Source organism: Indicator indicator, chromosome 24 (genome assembly GCF_027791375.1).
Source record: "Indicator indicator isolate 239-I01 chromosome 24, UM_Iind_1.1, whole genome shotgun sequence".
Classification (NCBI taxonomy): Eukaryota; Metazoa; Chordata; class Aves; order Piciformes; family Indicatoridae; genus Indicator; species Indicator indicator.
Window position 1 is genome coordinate 15,078,024 of NC_072033.1, and position 27,125 is coordinate 15,105,148.

The window sequence follows — 27,125 nt, forward strand, 5'->3', positions numbered from 1 at the left end:
CAAGCTGCTGTGGTGGAGATATCCCTGCTGACTGCAGGGGGGTTGGATTAGGTGGCCTGTGGTGGTCCCTTCCAACCCAAACCATTCCAGGATTATTAAAATCCTTCTGTTTTCTTGTCCTGCTGTTCCTAATGACCCCATGGAAGCTCAGAGTGCTTCTTTCCTAAATCTCCTGCTTAATTAAATGGAACCATTTCAGGCAGCACTTCCCCAGGAATTCATAGAATCCTAGAATGGTTTGGGTTGGAAGGAACCTCCAAAGGCCACTGAGTGCAACCCCCCTGCAGCCAGCAGGGACATCCTCCCCTGGAGCAGCTTGCTCACAGCCTTGGTGAGATTTTTTTTTTCTGTTGTTCTCCTTTTTGCTTCTGTTTTGGAAAGGGAGAGGTTGTGTTGGGCTCATGTGGGAAGTCCAGAGGATGCTTGCACCTCACAGACTGGTCAGGGCTGGAAGGGACCTCAAGGCTCAGCCAGTCCCAACCCCCTGCCATGGGCAGGGACACCTCACACCACAGCAGGTTGCTCACAGCCACATCCAGCCTGGATGCAAACACCTCCAGGGATGAGGCTTCCACCACCTCCCTGGGCAACCTGTGCCAGTGTCTCAGCACCCTCCTGGGGAAGAATTCCTCTTCTTTTGGAGATAAGAAATGCACCAAGAGGTCTCTCAGCTGCAAGGGCAATGCAGAGGAGGCAGCAGTGGGCAGGCAGCACAGCTGTGATGCAGAGCCTGTGAGGTCACTGCCTGCCAGGGACACTCACGTGGACCTGTGTCTGAATTAGTGCTCAGCTAAAAGTTCCCTCAGTGAGCACAGATGAGACTGAGATAAACTGCCTGCCCTCCAGCTGGATAAATATTTCAAATAAAATCAACTCCAGACAGCCCAGTCAGGCAGCTATTGATCTCTGAGAGCCTGAACTTAAACCCAATGAATATTCCAGAGATCAGCTCTGGGCAACCTCCCTAAATGCTGATCAATATGCAATTACTGCCCCTGGAAACCTCCCTCACCTTGGCTGCCTGCACAGCTGCTTCATTCTTAGCTCAGTGTAGAGGGGAGCTCGGGGTGCTGAGCATCCCTCCTGCCCTGCTCCTCTCTCCTGGGGGGAACTCTCTGCTGAGCCCTGTCCCAGCTGCTCCTCGTGCCTGCAACAGCAGGAGGAGGCTCCTCTGGCTGCTCCAGGGGCAGGGCACAGCTCCTTGGAGCATTGTTGCTGTGTGGTGGTGAGAGCAGCCAGGCTGTGTGACAGGAGGAGGCTCCTCTGGCTGCTCCAGGGGCAGGGCACAGCTCCTTGGGGCTCAGTTCTCTTGGAGAAGAGACAAGCAGGGGAGATTGCCCTGCACGTGGGGTGGAAGGTGGTGTGGGGCTTGTGAAGGTGGTCCAGCCCCAGGGGATGTCCTCCTGGGCTGGCCTGCTCTCTGGGGCTGCTGGGGGCTCTGGTTCTGCAGCTCAAGTTGGCTCCTGCAGACCTTCCCCTGCTCTGCTGGGTCTGGGGGCTGTCCTCTGGCTGCTTTTTCCAGTGCACATTTCACAAGATCTTGAAAGTTGTGCCCTGGGTGAATTCCAGGTTCCTCTGGATCCTGCTTTGAGAGGTCCAGGACCTTTGTGGAGGCTGTTTTCAGGCTGTCTGCCTGTTCCTGGTGTGAGCTGCCAGCATCAGCATTCTGATCTTGCTTTGAAACAGAACAGCCCAGGATCTGTCTGCAGCCTTCAGGACCTGATCTCTGGAGCTGAGGTTCTCCTCCTTAGAGCTGCCCCCCCAGGCCCTGCTCCTTCATTAAGTGAATTAATTCATCAGCTGAACTGCTGCTGGATCAAAATCCTCCTCTTCTTTTGCTTTGCCATTGTCTGCCTTTTTGTCCCCAGCCCTCTCTCTTCTCCTGCTGCTTTGTGCTGAGGTGGTGAGGAAATAACTTCTTCAATAGCCAAGCAATAAGAAAATGAAACCATAACAATAAAATACATAAAATGAAATCAAAAGAGAATAAAACTAAATAAAAGACATTAAAAAAAAAAAAGAAGAAATAACCAAGAGACCATTCCCAGCCAGAGGTTTGAAAAGAATATTTGTTGATGTAATTTTGGGGCTTCTGGAAGAAAACCTTGCTTGGAGCTTGTGCTCTTGGCACTTTTGGTGTTGTGTTCATGGAATGGGTTGGGTTGGAAGGGACCTCCCAAAGGCCACCCAGTGCAAGCCCCCTGCACTCAGCAGGGACATCCTGCACTGGAGCAGCTTGCTCACAGCCTTCTCCAGCCTCACCTTGAGTAGCTCCAGGCATGGAGCCTCAACTCCCTCCCTGGGCAACCTGTGGCAGTGTTCCAGCAGCCTCCTGCTGCACAACTTGTTCCTCACATCCAATCTCAATCTGCACTGCTCTCATTTCAAACCCTTGCCCCTGCTCCTGTCCCTGCAGTCCCTCTGCAGCCTTCTTGCAGCCCCTTGCAGGTACTGGCAAGCTGCTCCCATGTCCCTTTCCATGCTGTCCCTTCACAGCCACATCCTCCAAAGCCCCTGGTGGTCCTCAGAACCTTACCCTGCCTCGGTCTCTTCGCAGGGAGAAGAAGATCTCCCGCAGCAGTGCCCTGAAGGTTCTGGACCATGCCATGATTGGCCCAGAGGGCACAGACAACTGCCACAAGTTTGTGGACATTCTTGGTCTGAGAACCATCTTCCCTCTCTTCATGAAGTCACCCAAAAAGATCAAGAAAGTTGGGACAACTGAGAAAGAACATGAAGGTAGGTGAGCTCCCAGAGCTGCTCCTGCTCCTGGAGAGGGGGTGGAGGGCAGGAGTCTGAAGGGAGCCTGCAACCAGGAGGGAGGGGATGGCACAGGAAGTGCCAGGGAATGGCACATCCAGGAAGAGAGGGAATGGCACAGGAAGTGTCATAGGGAATGGCACATCCAGGAAGAGAGGGAATGGCACAGGAAGTAGCACAGGGAATGGCACATCCAGGAAGAGAGGGAATGGCACAGGAAGTAGCACAGGGAATGGCACATCCAGGAAGAGAGGGAATGGCACATCCAGGAAGAGAGGGAATGGCACAGGAAGTAGCACAGGGAATGGCACATCCAGGACTGAAGGGAATGGCACATCCAGGAGGGAGGAAATGGCACAGGAAGTGGCACAGGGAATGGCACATCCAGGACAGAGAGGGAATGGCACAGGAAGTGGCACAGGGAATGGCACATCCAGGACAGAAGGGAATGGCACAGGAAGTGGCACAGGGAATGGCACATCCAGGAGGGAGGAAATGGCACAGGAAGTGGCACAGGGAATGGCACATCCAGGAGGGAGGAAATGGCACAGGAAGTGGCACAGGGAATGGCACATCCAGGAGGGAGGAAATGGCACAGGAAGTGGCACAGGGAATGGCACATCCTCACTCTTTCAGGGCTCCTGTGCAGCTCTCAGGCCCAGGCTGCCCAGCTGTTGGTGCTGCCAGCCTTGCCCTGCTTGTTGGGTGCCAGCATTGCTGGTGCCTGTGTTTCATGTGCTGCTGAGGAGTCCTTTCACACTCCTGTAGGCTCTGTTGTTTGAAGCTGGGACTCTTTGATGCAAAACTCTTTTGAAAAGAGTAATGAGGCAGCTACAAATGTCACCTCAGAAGCAGTGTTTTCATGGCTCCAAGCACTGGAGTGTGACTGGATGAACATCAGGCACTGCAGGGATCAGCTGCCTGCTTTTGAACTTGGTGGATTTCTTCTTTTGCTATTTTTTTGTGGTTGTTCCCCCTCTCTCCTGGAAAACTGCTGCAACAGAAACCTGCTGGGGAGTGTGGCTGCAGGACCTTGTTCTTAGCTGCCTCTAGGATCAGTCCCTCCTGCTTCTGGCAGTGTTCCCTTCTCTATTTTCTCATGGGATCATAGAAGCCTGGAATGGTTTGGATTGGAAAGGATCTCCATAGGGCACCCAGTGCAAGCCCCCTGCACTCAGCAGGGACATCCTCCACCAGAGCAGCTTGCTCAGAGCCTTCTCCAGCCTCACCTTGAACAGCTCCAAGCATGGGGCTTCAGCTCCCTCCCTGGGCAACCTGTGGCAGTGTTCCAGCAGCCTCCTGCTGCACAACTTGTTCCTCACATCCAATCTCAATCTGCTCTGCTCTCATTTCAAACCCTTGCCCCTGCTCGTGTCCCTGCAGGCCTTTGCACACAGTCCCTCTGCAGCCTTCCTGCAGCCCCTGCAGGTACTGGGAGGTTGCTCTGAGGTGTGCCTGGAGCCTTCTCTTCTCCAGGCTGAACACCCCCAGCTCATTGGGTTCTGTAAATGATGACTCTTGCCAGGAGGTGTGAGTGGGTCTCAGGCTTGCCTGGTGCCCAGCCCTGACTCCTGCAGCAAACCAAGGGAAAATGGAAGGGAACAGCAACAAAATGGGAGCTCTGAACCCCAGTCTCCCTGCTTTGAGGGTTCAGGGGGTGTTTGGAATCTTCATTTGCAATGTGGAATTGGAGCTGGGGCTTTGGGCAGAGATCTGGGGCTGTGGCTCGTGTCACTGACTTCATTACTCCCTTTGGGCAAGTGAGCTCATCTCTGTCTCCTCTGCTTCATCTGGAGGCTGCAGGTGACATCCCTCTGTGACCTTGGCAGCCAAGAGGGTTAGGTGGCAGCCTGGGAAGTCCAGCCAGGGTCAGGTCCTGACTGCTGCTGTGACAGGGAAAAGGCAAATCTGCCCTTGGAGGGGGAGGATGGAGAGATCCATGCAGGCAGCCCTGCAATCAAACCTTCACCTTGCTAATGCTCAGAGGAGGTGGAGCTGAGCCCAGGAATTGGTTCTGTTAAAACAAACTGTGGTGGGAAACCCAATTCCCCTGGCTGTGCATCAGTGGGCAGGTGAGTTCCTGAATCTGTAATGCTGGAGCTAATTGAGACGTTGAGCTGGGCTCCCCTGGAGCCTGCCTCAGCCTTGTGCCAGCTGCACAGTGCCCAGGATCACACCAGTGACACCATAATCAGTGCTGGGGGCACTGCTGGCCATGCCAGGCCTGGTCAGTGTCCTCTGTTCTGTGTCCCTCCTGGGGACATGCTCCTGTCTGCCTGTCCCTTCTCCAGCTCTCAGCAAGAACACTTGCAGCAGGCTTCTCCTGGCTTCCTTTCCTGGACAAACTTCTCCCTGTGTTCAGGCTGCTAGCAACAACAAAAAAAAGAGAATCAATTAAAAAGGAATTGGAGCAAGCCCCCTGTGCCAGGAGAACATTCACAGGCAGCTCAGGGACATGCTCTTCAGGGGTGGTGGAGCAGCTCTGAGCAGCTGGGCTGTGTTCACTCCGAGAGCAGTGGGGGCTCATGGTCAGGGAACTCTTTGGGCTGGAAAAGCCTTCTAAGGGCATGGAGGCCAACCATCAACACAACACCACCCTGGCCATCAAGCCATGTCCCCAGGTGCCATGGCTGCATGTTGTTGGCCAGGGTGGGTGAGGCTTTGAGCAACAGGGGCTAGTGGGAGGTGTGCCTGCCCATGGCAGAGGGGTTGGGACTAGATTCATAGGTTCATAGAATGGGTTGGGTTGGAAGGGACCTGAAAGTTCAGCCAGCTCCAACCCCCTGCCATGGGCAGGGACACCTCCCACCAGCCCAGGCTGCCCCAGGCCTCATCCAGCCTGGCCTTGAACACCTCCAGGGAGGAGACAGCCACAACCTCCCTGGGCAACCTGTGCCAGTGTCTCCCCACCCTCACTGGAAAGAATTTCTTCCTAATCTCCAGTCTCAATCTCCCTTCCTCAGGCTTCCATCCATTCTCTCCCATCCATCCCCCTTCTTCCTAGCACTCCAGGCCCTTTTCAGAAGTCCCTTTCTGGCTTTCTTGTAGCCCCCTTCAGGTACTGGAAGACTGCTTTAAGGACCCTTCCACCCCAAACCATTCCATGACTCTGAACTCTTAGCAGGCTGCTCACCTTGGAGCCGGAGCCCTGCTGCAGATCCAACCAGCTCTGCCAGGAGCTTTGTCCACCTGAGCTCTGCTCCTCCACTCCTTCTGGGTGTCCCTTTGGCTGTGGGGACCAGCACCAGTGGGGGCTGTGGGGCTGGAGCTGTGGTCAGCTGCAGGGACTCCTCACTGGGCACCTGATGCTCTGTCCTTGGAGTACAGAACCTTTCCTTCAGGTCTGGTGATGGTGGGGAAAATGCTGCCCTTGGCTGTAGGTGAGAGGGAGTCTACCAAGGGCTGTTTATTTTCTTGTCTCCAGGGTGATGTTCTGAAGGTGACAGGATAATCACCACCCTGGTGGAAGAACCCCTTGGTGGGACTCTGCCAGCTTTTATTTATTACAGAAATCTCTAATCCAAATGAAATTTGATCAAAATAACTTCTCTGGAATGTGTTTTCTCTCTGCTTTTAAAAGCCAGCATCGAGAGGGGGGCAGTGCTGATTAGCTGCAGCTTAAACACTGTCAGGGCTGGAGAATTATTGGCCTCCAGGGAGCCTGGGAACAATTTCAATCCAAACTGCAGATATTTGTGCTTTATATGCACAGGGTAATTAGGAGAGAAGAAAGGGAGAAGTTCTGAACCATCTTTATGGATGATCTGAGCCTGAAGATCAGGCTGCTGCTGGCTGGCTGCACATTGTCTGCTCTTGAATTCTGCCTGACTTGGTGCAGATCATTGAGACACTTCTGAGGGCATTAGGTTTGGGAGAAAAATCTCATCTCAAGCAATTTCCTTTTCCCTGAGGCAGTGAAGCAACCCAAACCAAACGTTTTGCAGCTGAAAACAGAAACAGAATCAATCCTGGAATGGGTTGGGTTGGAAGGGACCTCTAAAGGCCACCCAGTGCAAGCCCCCTGCACTCAGCAGGGACATCTCCACCAGAGCAGCTTGCTCACCGCCTTCTCCAGCCTCACCTTGAATATCTCCAGGCATGGAGCCTCAACTCCCTCCCTGGGCAACCTGTTGCAGTGTTCCAGCAGCCTCCTGCTGCACAACTTGTTCCCCACATCCAGAATGGTTTAGAGTTTCCCTGTGTCTGTGGGATCAGAGGACTTGTGAGGATCCCACTGGCTTGGGCAGCCCTGAAGAGAAGCAGCTCCATGTTGTGGACCCTGTGTCCTGTGGGGCTCTGTGTGAGGTGGTTGAGTGGCCTTAGCCAGCTCCCACCTTGGGTGCTGCTGGGGATCTGAGATGCTGCTGCCTTTGGTGGATGTTGGGGAGCAGATGGACAGGCACCTTCAGCACAAGAGGAAATGGCTTCAAGCTGCCCCCAGAGAAGGTTTAGGTTGGACATGAGGAACAATTTCTTTCCCTTGAGGGTTGGTCCAGGCCTGGCCCAGGCTGCCCAGGGCAGTGGTGGAGTCCCCAGCCCTGAGGAGTTTCAAAGCCATGGAGCTGTGGTGCTGAGGGCCATGGTTGGGTGGTGCCCTGGCAGTGCTGGGGTAAGGGTTGGAGTTGCTGTCAGTGATCAGCTGGGTCAGAACACCAGTGGCTGTGTTCTGGAATGTCTGGGCTGGCAGAACTGAGGGTCAGCTTGTCTCCAGTGACCATCAGGGTGCAGTGGCTCTTGGCACTGGTTTTTCTGCAGCAGCAGTTAGGTGTTGGATGCTAACTGGAGATTCTTGAACAGCCTCAGTGAGCTGAAAAAGGAGAAAACACAAAATCTTGGGAATTAGCCTGGAGTGAAGGGATCCTAACTGGTGTGAGAGGCTGGATCTTCTGCTCTTCTCTTTGCAGTCCAGTTTTGCTCCCTTGGAGGCTCTAATGAGCTCTAAAAGGCTTCCTGTCCAATTCATCTTCATTTGAACACCTTCTCCTGGCTCAGCTGTCACTTCTGCTTAGGAATGCTTCATTTGGAAACCTGAGAATTAGTTCAGCCAACGTCCAGATGAGAGTTCCTGCTGCTGGGCTTTTGCCACTTCCCCTATATCAGTCAAGGATCTTCTTCTGGAGATGCTCAGCTCTGCATCCTTCAAAGACCAGCAGCAGCAGCCCCCATGGCTTGGTCAGCACATTCTGAGTCCTTGAACTCTTGCTGCAAGGCAGCAACCTCAGAGTGAATGTTCCTGTTCCTGCCAGGTCCTGCCAGGACCAAGCTCCTGGGCAGGGAGAAGGGGAAAGGCAGCCCCAGAGCTGAGGAAGAGCTGTCACTGACTGACCCCAGCCCAGCAGAGCATGTTCTGAAGGGAACACCTGGGATGGCAGCAGCCAGTTCTGTTTTGTTTTTTTTTTTCTCTTCTCCAATGTTCTGGAATGTGGCAGGGAGCAGGGATATGAAAGAGCCCCAGAGCTGGGCACAGAGCTGCATTTACCTCAGTTTGAGTTCCTGTGCTCCATCACAGGAGCATCACAGAAATGAACCTCCTCAGCTCAGAGAAAGGGATTGGTTTCCTGCCCAGCTCAGTGGTTGGGTTCCAGCTCACCAGGGAGTTGAGTGGAGCTTCTGAGCCTTCCCTTGCCCCAGCATCACAGGATGTTAAGGGTTGGAAGGGACCTCTGGAGATTTTCAAGTCCAACCCCCCTGCCAGAGCAGGACCATAGAATCCAGCACAGGTCACACAGGAACACATCCAGATGGGGTTGGAAAGTCTCCAGAGAAGGAGACTCCACAACCCCTCTGGGCAGCCTGTTCCAGTGCTCTGGGACCCTCACAGTGCAGAAGTTCCTCCTCATGCTGAGGTGGAACCTCCTGTGCTGGAGTTTCTATCCACTGCCCCTTGGCCTATCCCAGGGTGCAGCTGAGCAGAGCCTGTCCCCTGCCTCCTGACCCCCAGCCCTCAGCTATTTATAAACATTGATTAAATCCCCTCTCAGTCTTCTCCAGACTAAACAGCCCCAGGGCTCTCAGCCTCTCATAGGGCAGTGCTCCAGTCCCTTCATCATCCTCATAGCTCTCTGTTGGACTCTCTCCAGCAGATCCCTGTCCCTCTTGAACCGGGGAGCCCAGAACTGGATGCAATATTCCAGGTGAGGTCTCAGCATGGCAGAGTAGAGGGGAAGAGAGCCAGTTGTGGGTTTTGTTGGGTTTTTTTTGCAGGGGTGGGGGGAACATGAAACACAGCAGGGCAGCTTTCTTTCAGGAAGCTGATAAAGAAAGGTTTAGATCAGGATATTGCTGTAAAATATTCTTTTGAAGGCTTGGAGCAGGCAGCTAAATATTTCCTGGATTTTTCTGGAGTGATCTATTGAAAGCATAACCTCAGTCTTAAAAAGCCTGTGTCAGCTCCTTCAGACTTCTCAGGACTTTTTAAACATTTTATTGATAAACCAGATAAATCCCTGTGCCTGAGCAGCAGAAAAAAAAAATAACCCAACCCAGAAGTGATGCTTGGAATACATTTGCTGGGAGAGGAGCATTGAGGTTGGAGGAGCAGAGAGGGAAACCAGCAATGAAGATCTATCATCAGGGAGAATATTGCTACTAAAATACTGTGTCAACACTTGGAAACACTTCCCCCCCCAAAAAAGGGGAAGGTCTGGGGAGAGGGAGGGGAAAAAATGGTGTGAAAGACAGAATGCAGGCTGCTCTCCAGCAGCACAGCAGCTGCTGGCTTGGAGTTAAAAAAAGGAAAGCTTCGTTTCCTCCTCGGGTTTTTTTTTTTTTTCACCTTAATAGGCTCTTGCAAGGGCTGTGGAGGCTTTTTTTTTCTTTCTTTCTTCCTTTTTTTTTTTTTTTTGTTTAACAACCTTTTTTTTTTTTTTTTTTTTTTAATGCAGCCACTTAATTTGGTGTTGCTTTCCTGTGGCCTGACTTGTCTGTGTGCAGCGGGGAGCTGCCACAACCCCTGAGCCATCCTTCACCCCGCGCTGGGCTGTGGCGGTGACAGAGCCTGCCCGCCCGATAAACCTGTTATCTGCCTGCTCCTCCTGCCAGCAGCTCTCCCAATCTCCTTGCTACATGAAAAATTGACACCACCTCGGGCAGAAATCTGTTTTCTGAGGCAGCCACATTTATAAGGAGCTAATGAAATGGGCTTGGTGCGTGCAGCCGCTCTGCCTGCCGCCCTGCGCGCGCGGCGCCCCTGGGGAGGGCAGGCACGGGGAGCAGGGGGGGACAAAGCCACCAGCAGCTTGACTTCCACTTCCCACAGACACCTAGGCTGGCAGGGAGAGTGCAGGAGCTCCCTGCAAACACCCTGCTCCTGCTTGTTCTTCGCAGCCTGGTGCAGTTGGTTGCTGCTCCCCCTGCCTCCGGGCTGGGTGCTGCTGTGGGAACGCAGGTTGGGTGGCACCGGGGGGAGGAGCCCTTTGCTCTGCATGTTGCCTTCTGCTCTCTGAGCATGACAAATCATGAAGGGACCTCAAGGATCAGCCAGTTCCAACCCCTCTGCCATGGGCAGGGACACCTCACACCAGAGCAGGTTGCTCACAGCCACATCCAGCCTGGCCTTAAACACCTCCAGGGATGAGGCTTCCACCACCTCCCTGGGCAACCTCTGTCAGTCTCTCGCCACCCTCCTGGGGAAGAATTTCTTCCTAACATCCAATCTGAATCTCCCCATTTCTATTTTTGTTCCGTTTCCCCAAGTCCTATCACTACTTGCCACCCTAAAAAAAAATCTTGATGCCCCTTCTCTGCCCACCCCTGAGGGGCAGGAGCAGCTTGTGGCTGTTATTTGTCATGTCTTAATCAGCAAGATCACTGTGAGGACATCTTGGAGAAGGTGCAGCTCTGAATGGATTGATGCACCTCAGCCATGAGGGCTGTGCCAGTGCAGAGCTGTGGGCAGGCAGCAGCACCACATGGGTTGGCACAGGAGGGAAGCTCCTGCTGCTCTCATTTGCTTTGTGCCTTTCTGCTGAGTTTTATGGCCCCATATTAAAGCCATGCCCTCTCTGATGCTGCCAACAGCATTTCATAGAAACATAGAATCAGTCAGGGTTGGAAGGGACCACAAGGATCATCCAGTTCCAACTCCCCTGCCATGGGCAGGGGCACCTCACACTAGATCAGGCTGCCCAGAGCCTCATCCAGGCTGGCCTTAAACACCTCCAGGGATGAGGCCCCAACCACCTCCCTGGACAACCCATTCCAGGCTCTCACCACTCTCATGGGGAAGAACTTCCTCTTCTGGGGTTGGCATCTGTTCTGCAAACAGTTTTCATCCCCTGTGACACCAGGGGTGCAGAACTGTGGCCACTTCACTTCCTATTCACAGGGAAAGGAGGATGGACACTTCCCCAGGTTCCTTCCCCTGGCTCCCAGAGGTGGGTTGGTTCCTGCCCCCTGAAATCTGTTCATGGGCAAAAGGAGAAAGAGCCAGAGCATGAGGGTGGCATCTTGAGAGCCTGCCTCGGAGTGTTTCCAGCCCACTGGGATCTTATGCTTAGCAGAGAAGATCCAGCAAGAGGAGCACTTGCTCTTGAACTCCACTGAAGTCTGGTACAGCCAGATGGCAGTGGTGAGAGAAGTGTCAGACACCCAGTGGGGAGAGGCTCCTGCTGCTCTGTGTCTCTCAGGGAGCAGAGAGCTGAGGGCTCTGTTCTGAGACGCTGCTGGGATCTGGTGCTTTGTGTGGTGGTGTCTGGGGTGTGCTGGGAGGTGAGCTCAGGAGGAGGTTCTGGCAGCAGTCTACCTGCTTTGGTGGGCCCCTATGTTCCTGCAGAAGAAGTCCTCAGAGCTCAGTCCTGCTCCTCAGGAAGAGAGCAGTGTTCCTGTGGGGTCAGGGAGCTTGGCTGAGTCACCTTTCAGAGTGAGGCTGTGGCTGGGCACTGCCTGGGTGTCCCTTGTGGCCCCCAGCTTGACTTTCCTCTTGGCTCCAAGGCATGTGCTGTGGAATGTGGTCCTCAGTGCAGCTGGGGAGCTGCAGAAGACCTTCCTGTGGTCATTGCTGGTTTGTTGGGGCGCATTTGTGTTCCCCCCTTGGGATTTCTGTAAAGTGAAGTGGTTGGTTGAGGGCTTTTCCCTCTGGATAATTCCAGTTCGGTCTCTGCAGGAGCTGGGCACTGGCACAGTTGTTCCTTCTCTCTCAGTAACTGTCCCCTCTGTGGTAACCAGAAGGACATCTGAGTGACAGTGCAGGCTTTGGCCAGGATTCCTCTCAGCCCCAGGGGAGGAGGCAGCAGGAGGTGCCTTCAGCTGGGGTGGAGGGGCCAAGAGGAGCAGCCTGTGCTGTGGGGCAGGGGTGCCAGGCTGTGGGGCAAACCAGGGCAGGTGTGCCAGGCTGGGGGGCAAACCAGGGCAGGTGTGCCAAGATGGGGGGCAAACCAGGGCAGGCGTGCCAGGCTGGGGGCAAACCAAAGCAGCTGTGCCAGGCCGAGGGGGCAAACCAGGGCAGGTGTGCCAAGATGGGGGGCAAACCAGGGCAGGCGTGCCAAGCTGGGGGCAAACCAAAGCAGCTGTGCCAGGCCGAGGGGGCAAACCGGAGCAGGGTTCAGGGTTTCTGCGAAGTGCTTTTCTCAGGCGGCTGAGGAGGAGCAGGATTGGTGCAGCAGAGCCAGAGGAGCTCTTGCTGGCTGGGCTGGGCTGAGCTGAGCTGGAGAGGAGCTGTCAGGGCTCCTGCTGGCACCGCTCACAGCTGCTCAGCCTCCTCTCAGCAGCGATGGGATGGAGCCAGGCTGCTGCTTATCACCAGCCACACGCAGGAGCGCCGGGAGCAAATTTAATGGCATGTTACAGAGAAAATAAGCTCCTGTTCCCCCCATCTCAGCGTGCAATTTCCATTTTGTATCTCCAGAACATGTCTGTTCCATCCTGGCCTCCCTCCTGCGAAACCTGAGAGGGCAGCAGAGGACACGGCTGCTGAATAAATTCACCGAGAACGACAGTGAGAAGGTGAGCGCCGGGCCCCCGCCTGCAGGCTGCCTGCTAAGGCCAAGTGCCTCCTGCAGGGACTCTGTGGCCACAGTTCCTCTCGCTCCTGTTGTTTAAAATACAGACTGGGGAACTGGGAATGCTTTTGGTTCTTAGCCTCCTCACATCCCAGCTGCTTTCTGGAGCCTCCTGCACGTGGCAGCAGCCGTCCCTGGGCTGTGTCTCTGCTGAAGGCTGGTGGCAAAGCACCTCGTGTGTGGGGTTGCTTGGGGCTGGCTTTGTGGGAGCACGGTGCTCTGGGAAGTGCCAGTTTCTCTAGTGGAGCTCTTCTGTAGAGGGCTCAGGAATTGCTACAGTAGGCATTTAACATTGCCCATCCTCTCCAGAATGTGTCACTTCAGTGGTGTTGACTCTGGGAAATTCTTTCCCAAATATTGACATGGTGCTGGGAAATGCAAACAGCTGCGGAACAGAAACAGCAGCTTCTGCAAACCACTAATCCAAGGGATTTGCAAATCCCACCACTGGGGAGGTGCCAGTTCCTTGGCATTCCTCACTGGTGTGTTTGAAAGGTGTTTTTTCATATCCTGTTGTAACAGTTGCAAGAAGTTTTACCTGGCAGGCTCTCAGCTGCCCGATGCAGCTCGGAGGGGAATGGGAGAGCCATGATGAAGGCACCGAGCTTGGCTGTGCACAGCAGGGACAGAAAGGGCTGGGGGGAAACCAGGGAGCTGCAGGACCACGGCACAGGAGAGAGGGCAAGCTGGGCACGTGGGTCAGTCTGCTGCCTTCTGTCTGGAGCTGCCAAGGGCATTTTGTGATGTGGGCTCACAGCCCAGTGCCTGCAGACCCAGCGTCCTCACCCCGCCACGCTCACACCACCCTGGGACGCATTCCTGCAGCTGGGAGGAAAGCAAAGCAGCATGAAGGATGCAAGGGGACTGCATTGTTCTTTTCTCTTGCTTAGGTGTCTCCCTTCTGCCCTTGCAGGTGGATAGGCTGATGGAGCTGTATTTTAAGTACCTTGACGCGATGCAGGCAGCTGATAAGAAGATTGACGGCGAGAAGCACGTAGGTACTGCTGGGGTCTGGCCAGCTCTGACACCTCTCACAGGCCTGGCACCTGCACAGCACTTCTGGCCCAGCAGGTCACTCTGCTGAGCATCATATCTGTGCCCCTACCTCTTGATTCTTGTTGCCCCACTCTCCAGCTGCCAGCTAAGCTCAGACAAAATGAGCTGCGAGCTTCTTTGCAGCGAGTGCAAAGGTTTTTAGCAGGGCCTAATGCTGTGCTTCAGCTGGCTCCCACGTCTCCTTGGCTGCAGTCTCGCTTGCTTGGGCAGGTGGAGACTGAGTGAAATGCAGAGGGACAATGATGTGGTCATGTGGAGGTCTCCTACCCTGCTCTTCAGAGCCCTGCTCACTGTGAGAGCTCCCTCGTTTGGGTCAGTGAGAGGTGGCTGCAGCCAAAGCTCCTGAGCTCCCTGCATGCCAGCCCCCAGTCGTCTGAGTGCCACAAGCCCTGGTGCCACACCAAGCTTCTTGCAGCTGAAGCTGGAACAGACTTTTAGGAGGAGAGGAGCTGCAGGAGGCAGGAAGCAGCTTGCAGAGCTGTTAGGGAGCCTGGCTGGCTGCCCGCAGCTGATCGGTGTCAGCCTGAGCAGGGCGCGAGGCTGAGCGCTGCCAACGGCCTGCAGGGGCTGCAGCCCCCTGCCAGGCACACAAACAGCTGCCTGCCCACTGCCAGGGCCTTCCTCTGGGCATGGGCACCAGTTCTGAGGGCAGCAGAGCTCAGTGGTGCTGCTGCAGCTTCACAAATGGATGCTGGTCTGGAGCAAACCAACCTCACAGAATCACCGAATCAGAATTTCAGGGGCTGGAAGGGACCTCCAAAGCTCATCCAGTCCAACACCCCTGCCAGAGCAGGATCACCTACACCAGATCACACAGGAACACATCCAGGTGGGTTTGGAATATCTCCAGAGAGGGAGACTCCACAACCTTCCTGGGCAGCCTGTTCCACTGCTCTGTCACACTCAGAGTGAAAAATTTTTTCCTCATCTTTATTTGAAACTTCCTATTCCTCAACTCCCACCCATTGCCCCTTGTCCTGGCATTGGGCACCACCGAGCAGAGCCTGGCTCCATCCTCTTGGGACTCACCCTTTACATATTTATAAGCATTGATGAGGTCACCTCTACCCCTTCCTGCTCTCTCTCTGCTCCCTTCATCCTCAGGACAGAGCAAGAAATGATTTAGTCTTCATGTTTCAGTGCTGGGCTGTGGGGTTTGGAACTCAAGCCCCAGTGGATTCTCCTGGCTCAGCTCATGTGGTGTAGGGGCAGCTGCTCTGGAGCCTGAAAGGCAAAGTGCAGAGCTGCTCTGTGTGTCCTTCAGCCAAAGAGGTCCTGGTGCTAGCACCTGAGGCAAGCAGCCAGCACAAAGCAGGGGTGAAGGGGATGTGAAGAACTTTGTGTAGAAGCTCTTTGCTTAATAGGATTTAACCCATTCGTGTTTGCTGATGCACAAGATAAGAGAAGCTGAAGAACCTCAGCTTTTTCTCCTGTGTCCAGACAGTCAGTGGCTGGAAGAAGTGGGACCTGAGTTCTTCAGTCCTGGCAGAGCTCAGCAGGATGTGGCAGAAGTAGCTCACAGGTGCAGGATGGTGGGCACGAGCTGTGTGAAACCAGATGTGGAGGCTGACTCCCAGCATGGCACACCCCCAGAATTCATGGCCTCCTCTGGACCCTCTCCAGCAGCTCCAGGTCCTTCCTGTGCTGGGGGCACCAGAGCTGGAGGCAGAGCTGCAGGTGGGGTCTGAGCAGAGCAGAGGTGCAGAACTTGGTGATACTCTTAAGTGCCATGTGAAAGCCAGGAGCAAAGACCACATGAGCCTTTGTTTCCAACACCCAGTGCCCACCTCAGCCCCCTCCTCAGAGCTTTTACTTAATGAAACCTAGAAAACATCTTGCTCCACTCTCAAGTTCTTCAATTCTCTAGGAAATGGTGCAGAATCCTTTGGCTTTTCACTCCCTCTAACGTGGGGGGCAGGCAGGAACCTTCCTGATCTCTGAAAGTGGCAGGAAGAGACAGGAGATGGTTTCATGTATTTATAGTTGCACAGAAAATTATGCCCAGCAGGTTGATTCGATGAAATATTCTCAGCAGACACTTGGTGCTGTAATGACTTACAAATCACATGCTAATTGTGCTCCAGGTAAGGCATTCCAGCCTTGGAGGGGGGAGGTGGAGCTCTGAGTGTGACAGCAGCGGCCACAGAGCAGGAGAGCTGGCACAGGAGTTGGTCTCAGTTGGGTTTAGAGAGAGCAAAGTGCCTTGAGCTGTTCTTAGAGCAGGGTGCAGGTGAGAGGAACAAACCCTGTCCAGGTTCTAGAGTGTGGCTGAGTTGGCTCTGCTGCACCTCAGGCTTCCCTGGGGTGAGCTCTGAACTTTGTTGCTGAATCTGGTGGCTCTGTTGGTGCCACAGCTGCCCTGATGTGGATCCCCTTTCCTGTTGGTGAAGCTGAGCTCAGGCTCAGCAGGAGCTGCTGTTCTGTTTCTCCTGACTCAGAGGCCATCCTGGGCTTTGTAGCCATCAGGATGAGCTTTTCAGCTCCTGCAGGCTGGTGGCTCAGCTCACAGAAATTCAAGCCTGTTTGTGCAGAAAGGAAGACAGCTCTGCCCACAGCAGAGGCCTCTGGTGGTTTCTTGTGTGGTTCTGAGAGCTTGGTGGTCACCTTGGTGTGACCTGGATGCCTGCCAGCTCTGTGACCTCACCAGGGCTCAGTCCTGACTCTGCTGTGTTTCAAGGAGCATGGTGGTGACTCTGAGGAGACCATGAGGTCTGCAGCCTCTGCATGTGGAAGAGGCTCCTGGCGGGGGGGTGGCTGGCACAGCCCCTGGGAGGATGGCTGGCACAGCCCCTGGGAGGATGGCTGGCACAGCCCCTGGGAGGATGGCTGGCACAGCCCCTGGGAGGATGGCTGGCACAGCTGTGAGCTGGAAGCAGCTGGTCCTGGGCAGTCCTCCTTACAAGGCTCTGACTTCAACCAGGGCTTCTGCTTGCTCTTCTCTTGTTGCAGGTGTTGGTTGCTGTTCCCTCTGTGACCTTTTTGACCAAGAGCTTAGTGGTGCCCTTGAGCTCTCTGCCTGTGGTCTGAAAGCAGCTCCTGAGCATGGCTGCTGCCCAGTAGGAGAGGCAGGAGGGGGTAAGGAGAAGCTGTGCTTGGTGTAGGAGCCAAGTGATGGAGGTCGTTTTGGTGTGGCCATTTGGTGCCTTCTTGTCTCTGGTGACCTGCAGGCCTCACTCTAAACCCAGGGTCCTGGAGATGATGGGTGCCCATCCCTTCTGCTCTGGCCACAGCTGTGCTGTGTGCTGGGGAAGGGGGATGGCTGGAGGGGCGAGGAGGAGGAGGAGGATGTGGAGGATCCTTCGTGTCCTGCTCGGGGACTACGCAGAGCAGATGTGATCTTTGCACGGCAGTGGCAGATCCACTGGCTGCAGGTTTCCAGGCTCTACCTGACACCTGGAGGCCTGTCAGTCCTGCCTCATTAGTGTGGGAGAAGCTCATTTTAGCTTCACAGAAGCCCATCTTAGTGCTGTCTTCTCCCATCAGCGAGGGGCATCTCAGCACAGAGTGTTGGCAGATTAGAAATGGCACCTGAGTGCTCGTTTGCAGGTTAGTGCCTTGACAGCTTGGGAAGGGAGGCAAAGTGGAAGGGTGGCTGTTTGGTGCTGGGTGGGAGACAGGTTGGCATTCACAGGGTGTGCTTAACAAAAAAAACCTCACTCCAGGCTGTGAGCAGGGCCCTGCAAATTGCTCCTGGCCTGGCCTCTCTCTCAGGGCTGCTGCCTCTCTGCAATCAGGGACCCAGCTGGGAGCAGGGTGCAGAGCACACCCTGGCTTTGTTTCCTGCTCTGGAGGTTTGGAGGTTCAAGATCCTGCTCTGTGGGTGTTTGTCTACTCAGGAATTCCAGGCTGTGGAGAGGAGAAGCCGGCAAGGCAGGGTGCAGTGAGGCAGGAGGCAGCAGCTCAGGAGCTGGCCTGGAATTTCTTGTGTGTCTCAGGCAGTGCTTCCCAGCTCTTGCCTGCCAGACTCAGTGTGGTTTAGAGTCCAGACTGATCATGGAATCATTTGGTGGAAGAGACCTTTAAGTTCACTGAGTCCAAGCATTACCTGACCCTGCCAAGTCTGGTGCTAACCTCTGTCCCTAATCTGGTGTGGCTGTGGGGTGGGCAAAGTGGATTTTTCTTTTCACTGGCAAGCTCTCCTGTGCCAGTTCTGCCCAGCTGTGCCTTGTGCTAGTGGTTTGGAGAACCTGGGGTGAATTACAGCTGTGCAGGTGGTGGAGGCTCCAGGACCCAGTGCTGAAGCATCCAAAGCAGTTGACTTTGTGGGGCTGATAACTGGGCCCTGCTTTTTAAACTTCCCTGGTTCTTTCAGTGCCAGGCTGGATCTCCAGGAGATGAAGAAGAATTCCATGAGCTGTGCTTCTCTCCCTGGCTGTCAGGGGCTGGTGAGGAGTGCAGCTCTTCAGTCACTCACCCAGCTGAGCACCCATCCAGCTCTCTCCAGCAAGAAGCTCACAGGGTTTTCCTCCTCTAGCCTAAAAGACTCCACCTGTAATTGGACTGGGAGGACTGGGCTGGATACAGCAGGAGTATTTGGTGGCCTGGGTCAGCTTTGGTGCTGGTGACCTTGTGTGTGCTTGCCTGAGGCTCCTGCTGGTGGCTCTAAGGAGGAAATGTTGGTGCCCAGCTGCCTCCCACCACCACCTCATCCCTCAGGCTGCAGCCTCCCACAGGCTGCTTCCTGCACTTAGCAACAAGACCACAAAACCAACCCCAAAAATGCAGAAGGTTGCCTGTGACATCACATGGCTTGGCCTGGAGGTCTCCAGGAGATCTGATGGCAGGTCCAGCTTGGAGGAATGTGGCCAGGACACTGCCTCAGGGGGGCTGCTTGGGGTGTGTGGCTGGGCCTGGTACTTGGTGGAATGGCCTCTTCCCTTCTGCCTTCAGCCCCTGTCTGGGTCTTTCTGGTGAAGGATGGTACCTGCAGAGGTGTTTCTGTGGAAGCCACACACCTGCTGACAGACCCTGGTGAGGCTTAGCCCTGTCAGTGTCCCTCACAAGTGGAGCTGGGAGAGGGGAGCTGGGCATGGCAGAGCTGGACAGGGTTTCCACACCTGGTTTCTCACTCATCAGTTGAAGCTGGGAGCCTGGTAGGTTTTGGAGTCTGCTGGAGCCATGTCCTGCACTGCTTACCAGCACCCTCAGATGGCCAGCAAAGAGCAGGTGTTGGTTCCATTTAGAGGGAGAACTTCTCAGTTATGGCTGTGCTGCTTGGCTCCATCTTCCATGGCCTCTGATCACTCCACTTAGACCCTGGGGTCTGTGTGTTTGAATTGACACTGGAGGGGCAGAACCTTGCTCAAAACTGAGTGATGAGGGTGGGGAACTGAAATGGTCATCAGGAGTTTGCTCTTCCTTGGCCAGCAGCAGCTGGCTGCCCGTGCTCTGGGGAACGAAGCTCTCCTTAGGAAGCCACAAACAGCACCAGCCTTTGGCCAGCTGCTGCTGGGGAGCACCCTGTGGGGGTGTGGGGCCATGCTCACAGCTCCTCTGTGTCATCTGGCAGGACATGGTACGGAGGGGAGAGATCATAGATGATGACATGGAGGATGAGTTCTACCTGCGCCGCCTGGACGCTGGGCTCTTCGTCCTGCAGCTCATCTGTTACATCATGGCAGAGATCTGCAATGCCAACGTCCCCCAGGTGTGTACAAGGGCTCTGAAGCCTTGCAAATGCAGCCCCAGGGAATGGTCTTCTCTGGCTTCCTCTGTGGGAGGAGACCTCCTGCACTCGTGTCCATGCAGCTCCATCCAGTGACGGGAGTCAGGGTGGCTGCGGGAGCTGCTCGCCGTGCCTGAGGTCGTGCAGCCTGCCCCGTGTGTGCCCTGGCAGAGAGCAGTGGAGGGGACCATTCCCTCGGGGTGCTGGGGGATGGGAAGCTCAGCAGGAGCCATCAGTGTGCACTTGCAGCCCAGAGAGCCAACCAGAGCCTGAGCTGCAGCAGGAGAAGTGTGGCCAGCAGGGCAAGGGAGGTGATTCTCCCCCTCTGCTCCACTCTGCTGAGACCACACCTGGAGTACTGCGTCCAGTTCTGGAGCCCCTAGGACAGGAAGGATCTGGAGGTGCTGGAAGGTGTCCAGAGAAGGGCCACAAGGATGAGCAGAGGGCTGGAGCTGCTCTCCTATGAGGACAGACTGAAAGTTGGGGTTGTTCAATCTGGAGAAGAGAAGGCTCTGAGGAGACCTTCTTGTGGCCTTCCAGTATCTGAAGGGGGCTCCAAGAAAGCTGGGGAGGGACTTTAAGGGTGTCAGGTAGTGAGAGGACTGGGGGGAATGGAGCAAAACTAGAAGTGGGGAAATTCAGATTGGATGTGAGGAAGAAGTTCTTCCCCATGAGGGTGGTGATAGCCTGGCAGAGGTTGCCCAGGGAGGTGGTGGTGGAAGCCTCATCCCTGGAGGTTTTTGCAGCCAGGCTGGATGTGGCTCTGAGCAACCTGCTCTGGTGTGAGGTGTCCCTGCCCATGGCAGGGGGGTTGGAACTGGATGAGCCTTGAGGTCCCTTCCAGCCCTGACAATTCTGTGAGTCTGTGAAAGGCTCAGACTGCAGCTGGTGACTTTGCTTCTCCCTCCTGTCCCCCCTCAGGTTCGTCAGAGAGTCCACCAGATCCTGAACATGAGGGGCAGCTCCATCAAGATCGTCCGGCACATCCTGAAGGGTGAGTTGAGCTGAGCTGCTCCTGTGCCTGCCCCATCTCTGCCAGGGACAGCTTGGCCATCACTGTGCAGGAGGAGCCTTCGTGCCCTTCCCCTTGACTTCAGGAGCACCTCGGGGCAGCAGCTGGCTGGAGCTGTGAGCTCTAGGCCTTGCTGGACCCCCTGGGAAGAGGCTGGTGTGACCTTGGGGTTGGGGCACGCTGCTTGCTGCTGGCCCTGGGGCATCACTGCCTGCTGCCTGCAGCACCAGAGGCAGTGCTGGGGGGGTGTGCTGGAGGGGAGTGGGGAGGTTCCCCCTGCATTCACATGGCCTCACACTTGGCAGCTGCACTGTATCAGTGTCCATGGTGTGTTTGTCTTCTTCTTAGTGTCAGATTACCCTGGATTATGGCATTAGATGTCCTCTGCAGCTTTACAGGGCTGGGATCTGCATCCCCACTGAAACCACTTCTTGGTATTGTTAATGCTTGTGTTGGATCAGAGCAATGCTTGTCTGAGCTGTGCCCTGCTGTCCTTCAGCAGAGGACAGGGCTGGCACTGGCCCCACAGCCCTCTGAGCTGGAGCTGCCTCCTCCTTTAGCAGGGGAGCATGTGGGCCCTGGCTGCTCCACAGGGCTGTGTTGGGTTTGGTGAGGAGAGAGGACTCCAGAAGTAAATTTTGGACTCCAGAGCAAAAATGTTTCCCCATGAGAACAGCTGGACATTTGGAATCATCTCCTAAGGGAAGCAGTGGAGTCCCCTCCACTGGGCAGTTTGGAGACTCAGCCTCCAGGGTGCTGGGCCACCTCATTTCTATCACCTAGAAAGGTTGGACCAGATGATCCCTGGAGGTCCCTTCCAGCCTGGCATTCTGGGATTCCATGATGCTTTCCTTTCTGGAAGGAGAGGAAGGTTGGCAGCATCTCCAGGGGTCTCTGCTTGCTTTGGCAGTGATGTTCTCCTGGCCTTCTCTTCCCCCACCCAGCACTGGCAGGTGCAGGCAGCTTTTTTTCCTTGCAGATCCCAGCAGTTTTCTCTCCTCCCCTATGCAGGGAAGAAGGGGATCAGAAGGATGGCTGCTGGGATGGAATTCAGGAGGGATTGCTGCTGCTGGCAGGTGCCCTGCAGCTGGAGGGGATCTCTGGCCCTTGTCCTTGGCCAGCAGGTGCCAGTTAATGCTGCTGCTGCCCAGGGGACTGGGCAGGGCCTCTCTTCTGCTCTAAATTCTGACACTTGGCAGTTCCTGCCCCCACACTGCCCACTTCCAGCTGGGAGGGTGGCACACACCTGTGCCTGGGGCTCCAAGGCCTTGGGTGCCAGGGGATTTGTCACTCACCTTGGTGTCTCTGGTTCCTTGTTGTCCACCCTGAGCGAGAGTGGCAGCAGCAAGGTCTCATCTGATCCTTTCTCTGGTGGATGCTGACTTGCACCCTGAAGCTTTCTCACTGGTTTTGCTGTGCCCTGCAAGCTGTGGAGGTGTGGCAGGCTGGGTTCTCTCAGCAGTGACACCTGCTGTGCCCCAAGAGGCCACCTGTGGCTTGTCCATAGTGCAGGTGGTGAGTGCAGTGCTTGGGGCTCTGGGTGCAGTGCTTGGGGCTCTGGGTGCAGTGCTTGCCAGTTGCAGAGACCTTTGCCATCACCCTTGGCAGTGACCTTAGGACTAAATGTGGTGCTGGGCACTGGTAAAGGGCTGCAGTGGGGCCCAGCAGGTCCCTGCCAGGCAGGAGCAGCACTGAGCTCATCTGCAGCCTGTGCTGGGGGGAGGTTGGAGCTTGTCAGTGTCCAGATATCCCTGTGGATTCATTGGAGCTTGTCAGTGTCCAGATATCCCTGTGGATTCAGTGGAGCTTGTCAGTGTCCAGATATCCCTGTGGATTCACTGGAGCTTGTCAGTGTCCAGATATCCCTGTGGATTCATTGGGCCTTGTCAGTGTCCACATATCCCTGTGGATTCAGTGGAGCTTGTCAGTGTCCAGATATCCCTGTGGATTCATTGGGCCTTGTCAGTGTCCAGATATCCCTGTGGATTCAGTGGAGCTTGTCAGTGTCCAGATATCCCTGTGGATTCAGTGGAGCTTGTCAGTGTCCACATATCCCTGTGGATTCATTGGGGCTTGTCAGTGTCCAGATATCCCTGTGGATTCACTGGAGCTTGTCAGTGTCCAGATATCCCTGTGGATTCATTGGGCCTTGTCAGTGTCCAGATATCCCTGTGGATTCAGTGGAGCTTGTCAGTGTCCAGATATCCCTGTGGATTCATTGGGGCTTGTCAGTGTCCAGATATCCCTGTGGATTCAGTGGAGCTTGTCAGTGTCCAGATATCCCTGTGGATTCATTGGGGCTTGTCAGTGTCCAGATATCCCTGTGGATTCATTGGGCCTTGTCAGTGTCCAGATATCCCTGTGGATTCATTGGGCCTTGTCAGTGTCCACATATCCCTGTGGATTCATTGGGCCTTGTCAGTGTCCAGATATCCCTGTGGATTCAGTGGGCCTTGTCAGTGTCCAGATATCCCTGTGGATTCATTGGGCCTTGTCAGTGTCCAGATATCCCTGTGGATTCAGTGGGCCTTGTCAGTGTCCAGATATCCCTGTGGATTCACTGGAGCTTGTCAGTGTCCAGATATCCCTGTGGATTCATTGGGCCTTGTCAGTGTCCACATATCCCTGTGGATTCACTGGAGCTTGTCAGTGTCCAGATATCCCTGTGGATTCATTGGGCCTTGTCAGTGTCCACATATCCCTGTGGATTCAGTGGAGCTTGTCAGTGTCCAGATATCCCTGTGGATTCATTGGGCCTTGTCAGTGTCCACATATCCCTGTGGATCATTGGGGCTTGTCAGTGTCCAGATATCCCTGTGGATTCATTGGGCCTTGTCAGTGTCCACATATCCCTGTGGATTCATTGTGCCTTGTCAGTGTCCAGATATCCCTGTGGATTCATTGGAGCTTGTCAGTGTCCACATATCCCTGTGGATTCAGTGGAGCTTGTCAGTGTCCACATATCCCTGTGGATTCAGTGGAGCTTGTCAGTGTCCAGATATCCCTGTGGATTCCTTGGGGCTTGTCAGTGTCCAGATATCCCTGTGGATTCATTGGGCCTTGTCAGTGTCCACATATCCCTGTGGATTCAGTGGAGCTTGTCAGTGTCCAGATATCCCTGTGGATTCCTTGGGGCTTGTCAGTGTCCACATATCCCTGTGGATTCAGTGGAGCTTGTCAGTGTCCACATATCCCTGTGGATTCACTGGAGCTTGTCAGTTTCCAGATATCCCTGTGGATTCATTGGGGCTTGTCAGTGTCCAGATATCCCTGTGGATTCATTGGGCCTTGTCAGTGTCCAGATATCCCTGTGGATTCATTGGGGCTTGTCAGTGTCCACATATCCCTGTGGATTCAGTGGAGCTTGTCAGTGTCCACATATCCCTGTGGATTCAGTGGGGCTTGTCAGTGTCCAGATATCCCTGTGGATTCAGTGGAGCTTGTCAGTGTCCACATATCCCTGTGGATTCATTGGGCCTTGTCAGTGTCCAGATATCCCTGTGGATTCCTTGGAGCTTGTCAGTGTCCACGTATCCCTGTGGATCCAGCAGCTTCCAGCAGGAAGCCCCAGCAGCTGCCTCTGCAGGAGCTGCTCCTTGGCCCAGCCTGGCTGGTTGGGGGAGGTTTGCTTGTGGCCCCTGGAAGCCTCTCAGGGCCTTTGCTGGGGACTGTTTGGGGGTTCCCAGAATTGACCTGGGATCTGTGGGGGACTGTCCCAGGTGGCTGGGAGGTCTGGAGCCTGGGCTGGGAAGTTTCCAGGGCACTTCCCAACTTGCTGGGTTGTGTTTTGCTCTTGGCTCTGTGTTTTGCTCTCGCTCAGTTTGTGTTCCCTGTTTTTTGCATACTAATGAGGTGCTGGCTCTTTAGTTGGAATTTTATGGCCTACATATTCTCCATGTTTCTCTGGCAACCTGACAGCTGATGGATCCCTGGGGGGTTGCTCAGGATTGTTTCTGATGCAAGCCAGGGAGCAAGGCTGTTTCCATAGGTGGGGCTTTTGGGGAGGGGTGGGGAGAGGAGTGGGCAGGCAAGGACTGGAGGCTCTCTAGACGCATCCTGCAGCTGGCCAGGCCCCCACAGCTCCTGCTCTGGAAGACCAAGCAGTGCTTGAACAGGGCACTTGGCTTCTCCTTTGGAAGAGAAGCTGTGCTTTGGCTGGGGGCTGCTTTTGGCATGGACCTGAGCTTCGTGCCAGCTGCTGGTGGCTATCTGGGGGCACTTCTTGGTCTCCATCTCTCACTGGGGATGTTGGTTCTGTGGGGGGAGGCACAAAGCTCTCTGGACAGTGATACACAGCCCTGGAATGGGACAGCACAACCTTCCTCACCTGTCCAGAGAGACCAGCTCCAGAGCCTGCTGCCTCTGGGAGCTGCTGGTGGAGCAGCTCTGGGGGCCTGAGGTCTTCTGGTGAAGCTGCTGGACACATCAGGAGCTGGAAGGTGGGCTGGCTCCTGGATGTGGTGGGATAAGCAAGCCTGTTAACAGAGGCAGGCAGCAGGAGAGGAGAGGAGTGCTGAGGACCAGGCTGGGTTTGGTCCATGGTCCCTTCTGTGCAGGTTTTCCACCTCCAAGTATCCATCTCAGGCTCCAGTGTTTCCCCATCGATTTTTCCCTGCTCCATAACCATTGTGCTTTGTCTAATGAAGCAGAAACCAATCCTGGGTCCTTTCTCCAGCTGCAGCTGCAGCAGTTTGTGAGCTCTGGTTAACTGCTGGCAGGGGGAGCTTACCTTGGCTTGTTTCTTTTTGTGCTGTTTCACTGAGTGGTGGAATTTTACATAAGGAAAAAAAAAAAAAAAACAATCAGCAACCTAAAAACCCTCAGAGGGAGGTTTTGTTTTCTTAAGCCTGATTCTGGGGGGTTTTATCTGGGCTCTTCACATGAGCCCTGGCAGCTGTTGGTAACCAGTAAACAGCCTGCCTTGGGGGAGCCACTGGGAGTTTAGTCTTAGGAAGCCTGAATGGTTAGCAAGGAAAAAATGCTGAGTTTTGGTTGGGATCAGAAGAGTTTGGGGGCTTGCTTTTATCTGAGTGACCTCACTGGGACAACAGAAGGCTTGTGCCATTTGTGCCACTCAGCAGAGTCCCTGCTTCAGTGCTCTGCTGAGGGCTCTGCCAGCAGCTCTCTCCCTGCCCTGGGCTGTCCCAGCACTGTGCCAGCTGAGCCATTGGTCCCTGGCACAGATGCCCAGAGCAGTGGAGCAGGGCAGTGTTGCCCTTGGGCTGCCAGGAGACAGAGGTCACTGCAGCTGCTGCAGGGCTGTTTGCTCTGGCACAGCACAGGAGGCCTTGCTGGGGACAGGCCTGCTCCTGCTCAGCTCTGGTGCTGCCTGGGAGGCACAGGAGGAGCCTGATGCTGACCCCAGGGAGGTGACTCTGTCTCTGCTGCAGGGCCAGGAGCAGGCAGCAGGTTTGGATCCCTTGCTGCCTTCCCAGGCCCTGTGCACCATGCTCCAGGTGAGCCTGCTTTAGCAGGGCAGTTGGACTGGCAGATCTCCAGAGGTCTCTTCCAACCCCTGCCATTCTGAGGTGGTGCAGAGCTCCCCTCCCTCTGAGGAAGTGCCCTGGGCTGGTCCCCTTCTCCAGGCTGGCTGGCAGCAGAGCCTGGCACGACCTGGCTGCTGTGCTTACAGGGGCTGGAGCAGTATCAGTGTGAACAGGATTTGTCCCACAGGCCCTGGCAAGGAGCTCTGCTGGTTGTACTGGGGAGAGAGAGAGGGGGAGAGAGAGAGGCTGCACATGGGAGGGAGCCTCCCACATCAGCCAACTTCTCCCTGTCCTCTTTCCAGTGCTCTCCCAGTGCAGGCTTTGCTGGAGCTCAGGAGCACGCAGCACTGCTGAACATATAAATATTAAAGCAAACTTCCTGCAGCAGCTCCCATTCAGAGGCTGAGCAGAAGCTGCTCTGTTTGTTTAGGGAGAAAGAGAACAATGTGAGGAGGTGGAGGCTGGGGAACTACCCAGGCAGCCTGCTCCTGCTTCACTCAGATTTGTTCAGCTCCTTGCTTCTGCAGCTCCAGATCTGCCTTTCTTCTCTTTCTTTCTTTTTTTCTTTCTTTTTTTTTTTTTTTGTATGTGTGTCTCTTTTTAAACCATCTTTGAACATTCAGGGTTGTGGTGACAAGAGGGAGGGAGCTGCCACGGGGAGGAGAGCTGCCAGCTTTCAGGGAGGTGCCAGGGAAGAGAGCAGCAGTGGAGATGTTTGGTTCCTCGGTGTTTGGCTGTGGGCATGGATGGGCCAAGCCTTGGTCAGGGTCTGGTAGCCTCTGCCTGAAGACAAGGAGGGGTTTTGGGGTTCAGTCTGGTGTGTTCAGGTGAATTAAGAGCAGTGGTAGATGGGGGAGATGGTCTGTGCTTGACAAAATCCTCACTCGGGATGCTCAGGCAGCAGAGAGGTTAAAGGCCAGGACAGGAATGTTGGACAGCTGAGTACCAGCCCCAAACCCCCCCTGGGTGATGCTCAGTGTTAAAAGGGACCTGGGGAGCCAGGGGTTGTCCAGGAGGGTTTGAATCCCTGGGGCTGAGAGAGGCCAGAGGTGGCCCTGTCCAGTCCACACAGGAGCCAGGAGTTGCTCAGGCCCTGCTGACTGCAAAACCTTGCAGTGAGGGCTCAGGAGATGTTTGTTGTGCACAGC

The 27,125-nt window shown here is 54.9% G+C and overlaps 1 protein-coding gene across 1 annotated transcript in view; it reads left to right on the forward strand.

The window, feature by feature from the left end:
* The window catches only part of CTNNBL1 (catenin beta like 1), a 63,197-nt gene that overhangs the window by 35,650 nt on the left and 422 nt on the right, over positions 1-27,125 (forward strand). The window contains exons 16-20 of the mRNA XM_054391886.1: positions 2,558-2,739; positions 12,605-12,702; positions 13,672-13,752; positions 19,324-19,461; positions 20,401-20,473. Of these exons, the coding sequence (XP_054247861.1) occupies positions 2,558-2,739; positions 12,605-12,702; positions 13,672-13,752; positions 19,324-19,461; positions 20,401-20,473 (572 nt within the window). The remainder of the gene's footprint in view (positions 1-2,557; positions 2,740-12,604; positions 12,703-13,671; positions 13,753-19,323; positions 19,462-20,400; positions 20,474-27,125) is intronic.